The sequence below is a fragment of the Panthera tigris genome, chromosome C2 (assembly GCF_018350195.1).
Source record: "Panthera tigris isolate Pti1 chromosome C2, P.tigris_Pti1_mat1.1, whole genome shotgun sequence".
NCBI classification, from domain to species: domain Eukaryota; kingdom Metazoa; phylum Chordata; class Mammalia; order Carnivora; family Felidae; genus Panthera; species Panthera tigris.
This window is the reverse complement of record NC_056668.1, coordinates 157016209-157031693: the sequence shown is the minus strand read 5'-3', so window position 1 is coordinate 157031693 and position 15485 is coordinate 157016209. Positions and strand designations below refer to the sequence as shown.

At 34.3% G+C, this 15485-nt stretch overlaps 1 protein-coding gene across 5 annotated transcripts in view; it reads right to left on the bottom strand.

Moving 5' to 3' along the window:
- The window catches only part of TOPAZ1 (testis and ovary specific TOPAZ 1), a 100641-nt gene that overhangs the window by 44718 nt on the left and 40438 nt on the right, over positions 1-15485 (bottom strand). For all 5 annotated transcript variants that reach the window (XM_042999253.1, XM_042999254.1, XM_015545202.2 and 2 more), the window contains 3 exons: positions 7665-7816; positions 7365-7457; positions 6169-6284 (listed from right to left, as the gene is read on the bottom strand). In XM_042999253.1, coding sequence (XP_042855187.1) covers positions 6169-6284; positions 7365-7457; positions 7665-7816 — 361 coding nt within the window. The remainder of the gene's footprint in view (positions 1-6168; positions 6285-7364; positions 7458-7664; positions 7817-15485) is intronic.

Sequence of the window (15485 nt, the reverse complement as noted above, 5' to 3'; positions counted from 1 at the left end):
TGAAAACAAACCCTTAGTTTTGTTTTTCTATTGCTTTTCTAGTTTCTACTTTGTTCTGATCTTTATTTCCTTCCATTAACCCTGACCTTAGTTTGTTCTTCTTTTTCTACTTCCTTGAGGTACATATTCAGTTAGGTTTCAGATCCTTCTTTTTTCTTAGTGTAGGCATTTATCACTATAAAGGTCTCTGTTAGAACTGCTTTTGCTGTATCCCACAGATTTTGGTATGTTGCATTTCCATTCTCATTTGTTTAAGGTTTTTTTACTTCCCTTTTGATTTATTCCTTGATTAACTGGTTGTTTAGGAGTATCTGTTTAATTTCCACATATCTGTGGATTTTCGAGTTTTCCTCCTGTTATTGACTTCTAGTTTCATACCATTGTAATCAGGAAAGATACTTGACTCAATCCTCTTAAATTTTGTTTACTTGTTTTGTGAACTAACATATGATCTATCCTGAGAATGGTCTGAATGTGCTTCAGAAGAATGTCTGTTCTGCTCCTGTTGGATGGAATTGTTTTGTATATATCTGTTAGGTCCATTTAGTCTAAAGTGTAGTTCAAGTCACATGTTTCTTTACTGATTTTCTGCTGGATGATATACCCATTGTTGAAATAAGTACTGACATCCTCTACTTTTATTATACTGGTGTCTATTTCTCCCATTAGATCTGTTAATATTTGCTTTAGATATTAGGCTGCTCTGATGTTGGGTGTGTGTGTGTGTATGTATATATACATATATATATATATATATATTTTTTTTTTTTTTACAATTGTTATATTCCCTATCTATCTTTTTATTTTGGGAGAGAGAGAGAGAGCACAAGCCAGGGAGAGGGGCAGAGGGAGAGAGAAAGAATGTTAAGTAGGCTCCACACTCAATGCTGAGCCTGATTCGGGGCTTAATCCCATGACCCCAGGATCATGACCTGAGCCAAAATCAAGAGTCAGACACTCAACTGACTGAGCCACCCAGGTGCCTCATACAATTGTTATACCCTTTGATGAACTGACTCCTTTCCTTATATAATGACTTTGTCTCTTCCTACTTAAAAGTCTAGTATTTCTGAGAAAAAGTATATCCTGCCCTCTTGGTTTCCATGTGCATGGAACAGCTTTTTTTTCATCCCTTCACTTTCAGCGTATATGTATCTTTATAGCTGAAGTAAGTCTCTAGAAGGTGGCATATAGCTGGATCTTGTTTTTAATCCATTTAGACACTGCCTTTCATTTGGAGAATTTAATCCAGTCACATTTAAAGTAATAATTGATAGGCAAGACTCACTGCTGGCATTTTGTTAAATTGTTTTCTGGCTATTTTGTAGTTCCTTTGTTCCTTCCTTACTATCTTCTTTGGTAATTTGGTATTATAGAGTCTCCAACTAAAATTATAGATTTGTTATTTTATCCATTCAGCTCTATCAGTTTTGTTTCACATATTTTGAAGCTCTGTTGTCTGCTGCATACACATTTCAGATTGCTAAGCATTCTTGGTGTACTGACGATTTTGTTATTATGCAGTGTTCTTCTTTGTCTCTGGTAATTTTCTTTGCTCTGAAGTGTATCTTACCCGTAATCAATACAGCCATTCACATTCTTTCTTTAAAATTACCATTTGTATGGTATATCATTTTCCATGCTTTAACTTTCAACCTACCTATATCTTCATATTGGAAGTGAATTTCTTATAGATAGTATATAGTTGGATCGTGCTTTTATACCTACTCTGCCAACTGCTGTCATTTAATTGTTATAATTAGAATATTTACATTTAGGGGCAGCTGGGTGGTTCAGTCGGCTGAGCATCTGACTCTTGATTTCAGCTCAGGTCCTGATCCCAGGGTTGTGGGATCAAGCCTGACACTGGGCTCAGTGCTGAGCGAGGAGCCGGCTTGAGATTCTCTCACTCTCTCCCACATGCCCCTTCTTTCATTCTCTCCCACGCTCCCCTTCCCTGCTTATGTGTGCACACGCACAAATACATGCACATGTTCTCTCTCTCTTTCTCTCTCAAAAAAAAGAACATTTACATTTAAAGTGAGTATTGATAAGCTAAAAAGCTTAAGTCTGCCATTTTATTATATGTTCTGTTTCCCTTTATCTTCCTTTGGGGTTACTTGAATATTCTTAGAATTTCATTTTGGTTATCCATACCTTTTTGAGTACTTTGTATAGTAGTGCACTTATCTTTTGACCAAGCAATCCCAATTCTAGAAATATGCCATAAAAATATACCTCCAACAATACAAAAATACATATATTCAGGGTTATTCACTGCAGCATTGTATGAATATCCACACAATGAAGTATGGTGCAGTTCTAAAAAAGGATGACAAATTTCCCTATACTAATTTAAATTGATTTCCAGGATATACTGTTTTAGTGAAAAAAGCAAAGTTGAAGAGAGCATTTATTGTATGATACACTTTATGTAAGAAAGAATTAAACATAACAAAATATATATATATATATAGATATATATATATCTATATATATATCTATATATATATATCTATATATATCTATATCTACCTACACATTATAAGAAGGACAAACCAGAAACTAAAATACTGGCTACCTTGAGTAGGTGGAAAACAGGTAAAAAGAAGGAATGAAAATAGGGCATTAGGGGTAAGGAGAATCAACACTTTTCATTGCATACATTTTAGTACAGCTTTGACTCTTAGAACAAACAGTAATGTTTCATATACCACCTTAAATAATTAAAACCAGGATTTGGAAGAACTCAAAATATAAAACAAACAGTAATGAATAACCTCAATGTTCTACAAATGAATAACCACACTGAAAGGAGTGAGGCAAAAAAGAACTAACCTAAGTGAGGAACTAATTTTTTTGGCTGAATACTATAAGGCTAAAGAAAAAAAATAACTTTATACTAATACCAAACTCTAAATAAATTTTTTTTTCACAGGGGTATAGGTTAGCAGTTCTGACACCACTTTATGTGGATAGGATTTATAAATGACTAAACATATTATTCATAATGAAAGTCAGGTTTCTCACTGTCAGAAAGAATTTATAAATAAGAAAAAGGGAAGGCTAAAATAAACCTGTGGTGTTGGATTAGAATCAAGCTGTCAGTATGAACTCATGTTTTTTAAATATACATACAAAGAGAAAAATTTATGTTTTTTGTGTATATATGTATATGTCTATGTATATAGACACACATATATTTCCTATGTGTATTTTTATTTACATATTTTGTATACACATATACATGGGTATATTTCCTAGCCCTGTCCACTCAGAAGGCCTGGCTGCAGTTATGCTCCTGTAGCAATGATCAGATCTTGGTCTTCGAATACCACTCTCCCATAAAAGGAACCAAAGCTCCTTGGAGAAGCTCCTTGGTTGTTGCCAATGTTGCAGGAGGAAAAACAGAAGATGACACTTAAAGCAACTTTATGGCTCCAAAAAATAAGAAAATGGTAGAAAAATGAACAGAATGTGATGGAAGGATATAGGAACTACCCTGAAGCACTTCCCAAAAGTCAAATCTGGAATAATTTGAGCAACAAAACAAATAATAATAGTATTAGATCATATATAACCCCTAAAATAAAAATAAAATAAAATGAGCTCATACTGATATAAATAAATGAAGAAATAAATGAAGAAGGGGCAGCTCTCCTTTACTCAAAATTCCAATTAAAAAAATGTACAAGAAATAGGGAAAATACAAAATCACCATGGGGCAAATACCACAGTAGCAACTTCCAGGAAAGATCCCCTGATGAATCCTAAAATTAATGTGTAAAAGTTTGAGGAGGAAGCAGATAATGTATAATGTTAAAGTCTCTTCCCCCAAATATTAATTACAAAGGGGCAAAGAGTATCTTTACATGTAGAAACCTGGCAGTTAACACTGTTTTTACTAAGTTATCAAGGTTAACTTATCTGAAATGTATTGGCAGCATGTACCTCCTATGAGGATGCACTGAGACGTGTAGTTAATTGGGTTTTACAGTAGTGATTTCCTGGTTTTGATAACTGCACCATTACTATGTAGGATATTAACATGAAGGGAAGCTAGATGAAGGGTTCATGGGAAGTCTCTATACTAATTTTTGCAACATTTCTGTAAGTCTAAAATTATTTCAAAATAAAAAAAATTACTCATTAAATGTATGTTAAATGTCCTAGATTATAGACACACCTACATTCTCACTGATATCCTGAAAGTAAATGTTAGAATTTTTTTCTAGCAGCCTTATCTACTGAAAGTGAAAACCTTCCAAATGAACTATAAACTACCTAATTAAAAACTATAATAAAATCAAAGTATGAGTGTCTATTGAAACTCATTTCCCTAGGCCAGAAAAGGGTAATTATTTCAACAGGTGTCAGGAAAATACAAATATAAAATAATATTAATTTTTTTTCCTTCTGCATTGAGGCTGCATCCACATCCCCAACCATAAACTGTACCTTTTAACTACCAAGTTATTTTCCTAGTCTGTCCTTCATCAAATAGGTCACCAATGTTAATTCCTCTTAAAAATACTAGATAATTCTTTTGAAGTGGGAGCATATGAAGTAGTAGAGTATTTAAGGATACAATTTTCAAAATTAGGGGTTGTAAAATAAACTACAAAAATATTTGTGAGATTGTGTCAATTTGAAAATTTGAAAACTAAGGCTGGTTTGTTCTGGAGTCTTCCTATATCAAGAGATCCTTTTCCCAGTCAGTGCCTGAAGGGTTGAGTTGTATAGCTGTTCTGGGTACCAGGGTACTGTTGCTCCTTTTGAACATGGACGCGCACACTTCCCTTGTGCCAAATGCTACTCAATCTGGCAGCAGACTAACATCTGCTAGCCATTTCAGCTTCCGTCATAGCTGCCACTGTCCAAAAAGCCAACTTGTTAGCATGTGGATCAGGAGAGGAATGACTTAATGTTCTGAAGAAAACATCGATGTACTCTAGTTATTATAAATGGATTTAATCCCAGAACTCTATGCTAGACATTCTTCTCACAAAAATTTATTTCCTAAGTAGTCCCAACACTTTATGTAGCCTGAAGAGTATTATAATTTTTATAGACAACATAAATTGCAATTATCATTAGTTAAAGAAATGAAACAACTCCCAGAACTTGAAGAAGTCAAATGTATCTTCAATGCTGGTGCTTCAAGGGACGTCCTATTACTTAGTAGAATCACTGCAATTCCCTATCTGTGTACCAGGACATCCAGGGCTAGACTATAGCAAATGCATAGGACCCTCACAGGTTATTGAAAATTTTTAAGAACCTTCTGTCAGATATCATAAAATTACTACTATTAACTTGTTTGCATCTAACTACGTAATAAATGTGACTATTAATGTACTTTTGGCCTATGGACACTATGAACCAAGGAAGTCAAAAGCTCTGTATTAGAAAATAATGAGAAATGAGATGACAACAGCTGTGGAAGCTGTATGAAGGAACTTTCTAGGCATTCTCAAGGACTTTGGTGGTTAATACCATTTGTATTCTATCAACTATGATTTCATTCAAAAGTCACAGTTCTTTTAAACACAATATGTAATACTTTCTCTATGTATATAATGGTTTACTTAAAATTTCTGTAAAAGTCAAGGCTTTCCTTTTTCTCAATACAGGTACATTATGATACTGCTCATAATTATCATAGGTTTCCAAATAAAAAAAGTCTTGGGAGTCCTATGAGCCACATAGAGAAACTGAACAAGTGAGAGACAGATGAAGAAGGGGATTAAAGTATTTTATTATAGCTAACATGAAAAGAAGTGAAAGAAAATAAAGAATTAACGCAATTTATATACATAAAAGAGAGTGCAGTAAGTGTAATTAAGTAAGTTCTGAAACAAAGGATAAGAGATTCCTCTTACACTTGATGTGCAGGCATGGAGATGAATGAGGTACTGACAAAGATTTGGTGAGGCTGGTCAGAAGGGCTGTCTAGAGGCAGCCCGACTAATGACAATGTGACTAGGACAGAGCCAAGAGATGGGAGAAGGGCTTATGGTGGGTAACTACCCAGGTGTTTGAACAGTGGTAAGTGCTTTCCTTTCATCCTTTGTAAGTCCATAAGTATATATATTTAAATATATAAATATATAGAAAAATATATATATAAATATAAAACTTAACCTTAATTATAATGACTTTTCTCACCTGGATTTCATTTCCAGAACTGCAGTTATTTCTTGTTGGGAAGCCTGTAGTTGGTATAAGAGCTTGATGATATAGTTAAAGTGTTCTGGGTCAAACACCATCCCAACTTCAACAAACTGTAGAAGACAAAAAAAAAAAAAAAAGAAAAGGAATCATTTTTATACAAATATGAAAAAGTTAAAAACCAGTATGTAACAATTAGGAGACTGGTGGACAAAATGAAATAAGCGGACAAGCAGAATTAAAATTCACTTAAAAAGTCTGAAGCATATATTCTTCCAATATTTGAGAACCAAAATTAGACACACTACTTTAAGAATTTAAAGTGAAAATGAAAATAATTCCTTAATTCAAAACATGAATATTCTTTCTGTTTTTCAAGTTATCTCAATGAATTTATCGTCCGTACATCTTGTTTTGTACTCATTTCATCTTTAGCATAGCACTGGTGTTTATACCTTATCCCAGATTGTAAACTTCCTGAGAAGTACCAAACCGAGCTTTTCTACAACTATTAGTGGTAATCAGTAATTTCTGGTTCAAAAAATTTCTAGGTAGGTAATTCTGTCAAGTTTTGTAAAGTGGAACTAGAGGCATTCACTGAAATATCTGTACATCTGCTAGAGTGGTTCCAATGCTGCTCCTTAAAGAAAATGCAGGCTTTCTTGCTGTTAGCCTATTCTGAAATGGATGGCCATGCAGTGCTAAATACCAGTAAGCATCCAAAAGTACAAATTTTAACATATTTTTAGGAAGCCATGAAAATTATTTTTCTTTTTGTTTAGTGTCAAATATAAAATTAATTCCTAACCTCCATGTTTTTCCCTATCTACTTCCTTTGTTTCGGTCATGATTTTCTATTCATATATTGATTTGCATATTTATTTTTGTTATAAATGACCTCAAATCTTTTTGATGAAGAGAGTTTTCTTTAATCATTTTTAAGGTATCAAGATGACTTCACAACTTAAAAAGAAGTCACCTGGAGTGCTTGGAATAATTTATTTAAGGGGAAGGCCTATCAGTCACTGGAGTCCGTTTATAAATCCTCTTTCAAGAGAAAAAGAACATTTCTGAAAAACAGAATTCTTTGGCATCAATAATGTGGATAAAAGGTGCTTTAAGAGTGTTAGTGGAAAGAATTATTTTCTTGGTTAGTCACTATCAGAGAATAAAAGAGATAAAATAAAGCATACCTTACAAAATATATCAATTAAAGCAGGTACAGCATTCCTTAATTTCATAGTTGCCACATGCTCAAATATTTTTAGTAATATTTTCAGAGCAGGCTGGATAAAACAAAAAAAATTACACTCATTTTCATGTCTTCTTTCTGTACACCTTAAGTTTCTCAAATTCGTTTATGCTGAAAAACACAAGTGTTCTCTAGGAAGTATTTGACAACACAGAAATTTAACTGCTAAATTATACAAACAACAAACACAACAGAGAAGTTCACATATGAGTTAGAAAGTATATATTTTTAGGTTACTTACCAGCATTTTAACCATTATGCTGAGGTTCACTACCTGAAATACTTCTTTCAATAAACAATGTTTGAGTAAAGAATTTAGAAGGTCATTTAGCACTTGTAAATCAAAGTGTATACCTGGAGGAAACTTTCTGTAGTACTCCATAAACATGTTTACTAAAACAAACAAACAAAACATAAAAGTCATGTGCTGATTTTAAGATATTTATCTTTCCTAAATTAGGCAAATTTTCTATATTTAAAAATCAAGTAGTATAAATTTATTTTCTTGAAAGGTACATTTCCACATCAGAAATATTTGATGAAAGTAAATTAAAGCAGAAGTTAATAACCACACAACATTTGAAATCAACGAGGCATATTAGGCACTAGACCGGGAGCTAACTCAATGTGCTAACCACACGAAATATGTCGAAGTTACCTCATATACCATGGTCTCAATATGAACTCTGAGGGAGCCATGCTCTCGGGGAGTCTTCAGGCCTGGCCTAGTCATGTATGAGAAACTGTGTAATTGGGGGTGGATGTAGACTATTCTGACACACACAAGAATGTCATTTTAACCCCACCAACATGTTAATCCTAAGGATAGTTTTTTTATTCCAGTTTATGATTATGAATATTCTACTAAAAAGTACAGATTAATTTCCTTTGACAGAGTAACTTCTTAATGTCAATTCCTTAATCTATTTTCTATACAACACTTAACCATTACATATTTTCCCCATTAATTTTAGGGATCATTCATTGATTATTTTTTCCCAATTTCAAAATTTCATAGGTCAAAATCTATACACCTTAGCTGAAACTACCTTAATAAAAATTACTTTGGGCTTTACTTTTGTGTAATTATTTCTGCCCAAAATACTTATTATTATCTGGATCACTTGGTGATGCTTGGGAAAGTCAGTAACTACTGATAAAGTTCAATAGCATAATAAGAAAAAATAATTGTTGAAGTTACAATAACCTTTAACTACCTTAATACGATATAATAACATTCAGGTTTTCTTTTTTTAAAAAAAAAATTTTCTTAATGTTTATTTTTGAGAGAGAGAGAGAGAGAGAGAGAGAGGGAGGGAGGGAGAGAAAGAGAGGGAGGGAGGGGGAAGGGCAGAGAGAGAGGGAGACAGAATCTGAAGTAGCTCCAGGCTCTGAGCCATGAGCACAGAGACTGACGTGGGGCTCCAACCCAGGAACCATGAGATCATGACCTGAGCCAAAATCAGATGTTTAACTGACTGAGCCACCCAGGTGCCCCAACATTCAGGTTTTCTTAAAGCTTCTTTATATACAATTGTTTTTCCTGGGCGCATACAGATGAGTTCTTCCTGATATTCATTTTGCAGTATCTGCATAGTTGCCTTCTTAGCAGGTAACATGGGAAATTCAGAGTGCTTGCTATTATAATTTATTAATAAAACTGGAACTGCATGTTTAAAAAAAGACGGGTGCCTGGGTGGCTCAGTTAAGCGTCCGATTCGTGATTTCTGCTCAAGTTATGATTTCACAGTTTGTTGGATCGAGCTCTGTGTCAGGCTCCGAGGTATGGAGAGGAGATTGATAATTCCTGGCATTTTCTCTCTCTCCTCTGCTCTCTCTCCTCACCAACACCACCCCCCTCTGCCCCACCGCCCTCGGGAACATGGGCACTCTCTCTCAAAATAAATAAACTAAAAAAAAAAAAAGCATAGTTGGAAAAAATTTGTTAATGTTTAAGTAGTCCACTAAATGACATGAAGCCCTCCTTCTTTTGTCATGAACTACTTTTAAATTTTAAAATATTAATATAACTTCTCTTTTTAAAGTAATCTCTCCTGGTTAAACTGTTGGGTGACAAAAGTTTAAAAATTGTGATGGCTTTTGACACAATCTGCTACATTGCTTGCCCCTCCCCCCAATTTTTCATTGTGATAAAATACACATAATATAAAATTTACCATCTTCATTATTTTTTAATATTTCTTTATTTTTGAGACAGAGAGAAAGACTCATAGTGTGAGCAGTGGAGGGGCAGAGAGAGAAAGGGAGACACAGAATCAAAAGCAGGCTCCAGGCTTCGAGCTGTCAGCACAGGGCCCAACGCAGGGCTTGAACTCACAAACCATGAGATCATGACCTGAGCCAAAGTCAGACGCTTAACCAACTGAGCCCCAACCAACCCAGGCGCCCCACTGTCTTCATTATTTTTAAGTGTACTGTTCAGTGGTATTAAATACATTCAAAATGTTCATCCATCTCCATGAAATTTTTTCATCTTATAAAACTGAAACTCTATACTCATTAAACGATAATTCTCCCTTTTCACCTCCTCCTAGCCCCCCACAACCACCACTCTACTTTCCATCTCTATGATTTTGACTACTCGAACTACGTCACATAAATAGAATCACACAGTATTTGTCTCTTTGTGATGGACTGACTTCACTTAGCATAATGACCTCAAGGTTCATCCATCCATATTGTAGCATGTGTTAGAATTTCCTCTTTTTAAGGCTGAATAATATTCTGTATGTATATACCACATTTTCCTAATCTATTAATCTGTCATGAATACTTGGGTTTCTTCACATTTTAGCTATTATAAATAATACTGTTATGAACATGACTGTACAAGTATCTTTTGAGACCCTGCTGTCAGTTCTTTTGTGTATATACCTAGAAGAATTGCTGGGTCATATGGTAATTCTATTTTTAAGTTTCTGAAGAACTGCCATACTGTTTTCTACAGTGTGTGTACTATTTTACATTCTCACCAACGGTGCACAAGATTTCCAATTTCTATATATCCTAACATTTTATTTGATAGTAACCATCCTAATGGGTGTGAGGTGGTGTCACATGTAGTTTTATGTGCCCTTCCCTAATGACGTTAAGCATCTTTTTATGTGCTTATTGGCCATTTGTACATCTTCTTGGGAAAAACGTATATTGAAGTACTTTACCTATTTTTCAATCAGGTTGCTTTTTTTTGCTGTTGAGTTTTAGGAGTTCTCTATATATTCTAGATATTAATCCATTATTAGATATATGATTTGCCAATATCTTCTCCCATTCTTTGGGTTGCTGTTTTACTTTAGATACTGTATGTTAATGCACAAATTTTTAAAATTTTCATAAAGTCCAATTTGTTTATTTTTCTTTTGTTGTCTGTGTTTTTGGTGTCATACCTGAGAAATTACTGTGAAACCAATACTGTGGAGCTTTTGCCCTTAAGACTTCCAAGAGCTTTATTTTTGTACATTTTGTACATTAAGGTCTTTGATCCATTTTCAATTAATTTTTGTATATAGTGTTAGGTAAGGGTTTAATTTTATTCTTTTGCATGTTGGATAGCCAGCATTCCCAGCACCATTTGTTGAAAAAAACTATCCTTTCCCCATGAAGTAGTATTGGCACCATTGTCTAAAATCATTTGACCATATCCATGAGGGTTTATGTTTGGGCTTTCTATTCTATTCCATTGGTTTTATGTCTTTATGCCAGTACTACAGTTTTTGACTACTGTAGCTTTGTAGGAAGCTTTCAAGTCAGAAGTTTGATTCCTCAAGTTTTATTCTTTTTCAAGATTGCTCTTCGATATGCGGAGTTTAGGAAACAAAACAGATGAACATAAGGGATGGGAAAGAAAAATAAGATAAAAACAGAGAGGGAGGTAAACCATAAGAGACTCCTAAATAGAACAATCTGAGGGTCGCCGGAGGGGAGCTGTGTGGGGTGATGGGCTAAGTAGGTAATGGGTATTAATGAGGGCACTTGTTGGGATGTGCCCTGGGAGCTGTATATAAGTGATGAATCACTGGGTTCTACTCGGGAAACGAATACTACACCAGTAAATCAATACTATGTTAACTAACTTGAATTTAAATAATAAATTTAAAAAAAAACTTGAAAAAAATTGTTTTGGTATTCCTTATAAGAGATAGGTTATTCTATTTCTGCAGACAAATGTCATTGGGATTTTGATAGGGACTGCGCTGAATTTTAACAATATTAAGTCTTCCAGTCTGTGAACATGGAATGTGTTTCCACTAGTTTAGGTCTTCTTTAATTTCTTTCAGCAATGCTTTGTAGATTTCATTAGACAAGGCTTTCACTTCCTTGGTTAACTCCTAAATATTTTATTATTTTTGATGCTATTGTAATTGAAATGTTTTTATAGTTTCCTTTTCAGATTGCTCAAAAATGCAACTGATTTTTGCATGTTGATTCTATATCCTACTTTGCTGAATTCATAGTTTAGTTCTTATAGGGTTTTTTTTTTTTTTTTCGGTGTCAAATTTTTAGGACTTCTACATATAAGATCATATCACTTGCAAGCAGAGATAATTTTACTTCTTCCTTTCCAAAATGGATATATTTCATTGCCTTGCCTTGCCTAATTACTCTGGCTAGACTATGTTGAACAGAAGTGATGAAAGTAGGTATCCTTGACTTTGTTCCTGATCTTAAGGGAAAGAGTTTTCAGTCTTTCACCATTGAGCATGATATTTGCAATAGGTTTTTTATATACAGGTTTCCCTCATTCTCTTAAGTTTGCTTTATCCACTTTACTTTTATGAAAGTCCTAGCTTAGTGTGCCTACCTTGTTTTATTGTACTTTGCTTTACTGTACTTTGCACAGTGCATTTTTTTTTTACAAATTAAAGATTTGTGGGAACCCTACATCAAGTAAACCTATTGGCACAATTTTTCTGATAGCACTTGCTCATTTCATGTCTGTGTGTCACCTTTTGGTAATTCTTGAAATATTTCAAACTTTTTCATTATTACGTCTGTTGTGGTGACCTGTGATCAGTGTTTAGGACTAACAGAGGGCTTAGATGATCGTTAGAATTTTTTAGCAATAAAGTTTAACTAAGGTTCATATGCACATTGTTTTTTCCTATTACACACTTAACAGACTATAATATATAAATTTTATATTTACCAGGAAACAAAAAATTCACCTGACTTATTTTTTCTATATTCATTTTATTGCAGTGGTCTAGAACAGAACTCACATCTCTGAGGTATGCCTGTACCTATTCTCACTAACAGAGAAACCTAAAGAGGACTTTCACTTCTACAAAATGGTGACTGCTTCTCCACTTTATGTCGCTTTGGCTTATGAAAGGTTTCCTAAGAACACTTTACTTTCAGATAGTGGGAGAAACTTATACAGCTTTCACATCAGTCTCCTCTTATTCCCAGTTTTTTGGAGTGTTTTTATCATGAAAGAATGTTGAATTTTACCACATGCTTTTTCTGCATCAATTGAAAGGAGTATGTGGTTTTTCTCTTTCATTCTGTTAATGTGGTGTATTACTTTGATTTTGTATGTTGAACTATCCTTGCAATTCCAAGAAGAAAATCCCACTTGGTCATGGTGTATAATCCTCTGAATGTGCTGCTGACTTTGGTCTGCTAGTATTCTGTTGAGGAATTTTTATCAGTTTCATAAAGGATACTGATTTGTAGTTTTCTTTAGTGTCTTTGCTTTGCTTGCTATCAAAATAATGACTAACTCAACCTCATAGAATGAGTAAGCACGTGTTCCTCCTCTTCAACTTTCTGGGAAAGATTGAGAATAACTGCTATTGGTTCTTTTTTTTTCTTTTTTTCTTAACACTTACTTATTTTGAGAGAGAGAGAGAGAGAAAGTGCACATGTGGAGAGGGGAGAGGGAGACTGGGGATCCAAAACAGGCTCTGTGCTGACAGCAGAGAGCTGGATGCACGGCTTGAACCCACAAACCACCAGATCATGACCTGAGCTGAAGTCAGCTGCTTAACTGACTGAGCCACCCAGGCGTCCTGGTATTAGCTCTTTTCTAAATGTTTGGTAAAACTCACAAATGAAGCCATTGGGTGCAGGGATTATGTCAGGAGCCTTCTGATTACTGATTTAACACGCTTACTAGTTATAGGTCTATTTGGATTTTGACATCACTTAGTCTTGGCAGATTTTGGGTTTCTAGGAATTCATTCATCTAGTTTTGTGTACAATTATTCATAGTATTCTTTTATAATTGTTTTTACTTTCTGTAGAATCATTAATGTCTTTCAGTTTTTATTTTAGTAACTTGAATATTCCTTTTTTCTTAGTCAAGAAAAAGGTTTGTACATTTTGATGGTTTAAGAACCAACTTTCAGTTTCACTGATTTTTTTTCTCATTGTTTTTCTATTCTCTATCCCCTTTATCTCTGCTCTAAGTTTTATCATTTCCTTCCTTCTGCTAGCTTTGGGTTTAGTTTGTTTTTCTTTCTCTAGTTTCTTAAGTTGTAAAGGTAGGTTGTTGATTTAAGACCTTTCTTGTTTCTTAATGTAAGCCTTTAAAGCCTCAAACTTCCTTCTTAGCAGCACGTTCACTGCATCCCATATGTTTTGGTATGTTCTGCTTCACCTTCATTTGTCTCTAAGTTTTTTCTAATTTCTCCTTTGATATACCTGTTCAACTTCCACCATTTTGTGAATTTTCCAGTTTTCCTTCTGTTACTGATTTCTAATTTTATCCTATTGTAGTCATAGAAGACACTTTGTGCAATATGTATCTTTCAAAATCTGTTGAGACTTAATTTGTGGCCTAACATATTGTCTATCCTGGAAAATGTCCTATGTGTTCACAAAAATAATGTGTATGCTATTGTTATTAAGTAGAATATTCTGTATATGTCTGTTAGACCTATTTGGTATATTGTGTCAAGGGCTCTTTTATCAGGTTGCTCAATACATTATTGTGAATTGGATACTGAAATCTCTATTATTGGAAAACTGTCTCTAATTCTGTCAATTTTTGCTTTATAGATTTTGATGGTCTTTAGGTATATAAATGTTTATAACTATTATATCTTCTTACTATATTGAAACTTTTATTACTATACAATGTGTGAACTTAAGGTATACTCAGGTCTTTTCTGAGCCTTTCCCATGCATAGTCACTTTTTAGTTTTCTCCATAAATGGATACAGCAGTTGTTTTTGAATATTCTAGTCTCTAATGGTTCCCGTAAAGGAAAAAAGAGAAAAATGAAAGGGAGGATAAAAAAAAAGGTTGCTAGCTCTTTAAATCCTCTGGAAGTCACTTTAGCAGGAAGGAGAGGGGCTTGCAACAATGGGGAAAATTGCAATAAGAGCTGCCCATCCCTTTGCACCTGTGATTAGAAGCAGCAATCAGCAATCTGAGTGTAGATCCCTGATAATCTGGGGGACAGCATCTTTATTCCCCACCCTGGCTCTCACAAGCTGTGTGCAAACTGCTCCAGGAAGTCATGTGCAGCTGCCCATTAAATGGCTCTGATGAGGCATGGGCAGTTGTTACTGTGCTAAGAGCTGAAATTGACTGAAATTAACCCCAATTTATCCCTCAAGTCTTCTCATAGAAGTTGCAAACCTTCAATAGACTCTGGAGTTCTAAAACAGTTGTACCAGATTCTACCAGTGCAGTTGTTATCTAGGTGGGAAGACAGATACATACATACACACACACACACACACACACACACACACACACATCAAAGAAAGACAATGGCAGTGTTCTATAATAAAGGAGCATAAAGAGAACAACTAAATGTAATGACTGATCCTGATCTGGAGGGGAAAATGATATAAGCACATTATGGGTTAACTGACAGAATTTGAATACAAATGTAGATTAGACAAAAGTATTGTACCCAATGTTAAATTTACTGAGTTGATAAATGTGCCATGGTTACATAAGAGGATATCCTGTTTTTAGGAAATATACACTGAAGTATTTAGGAGTAAAAAGCCATGATGCATGTAACCTACTTTTGGATGATTCAGGGAAAAAAATGTTGTGTGTGCATGTATACCACACACATGCA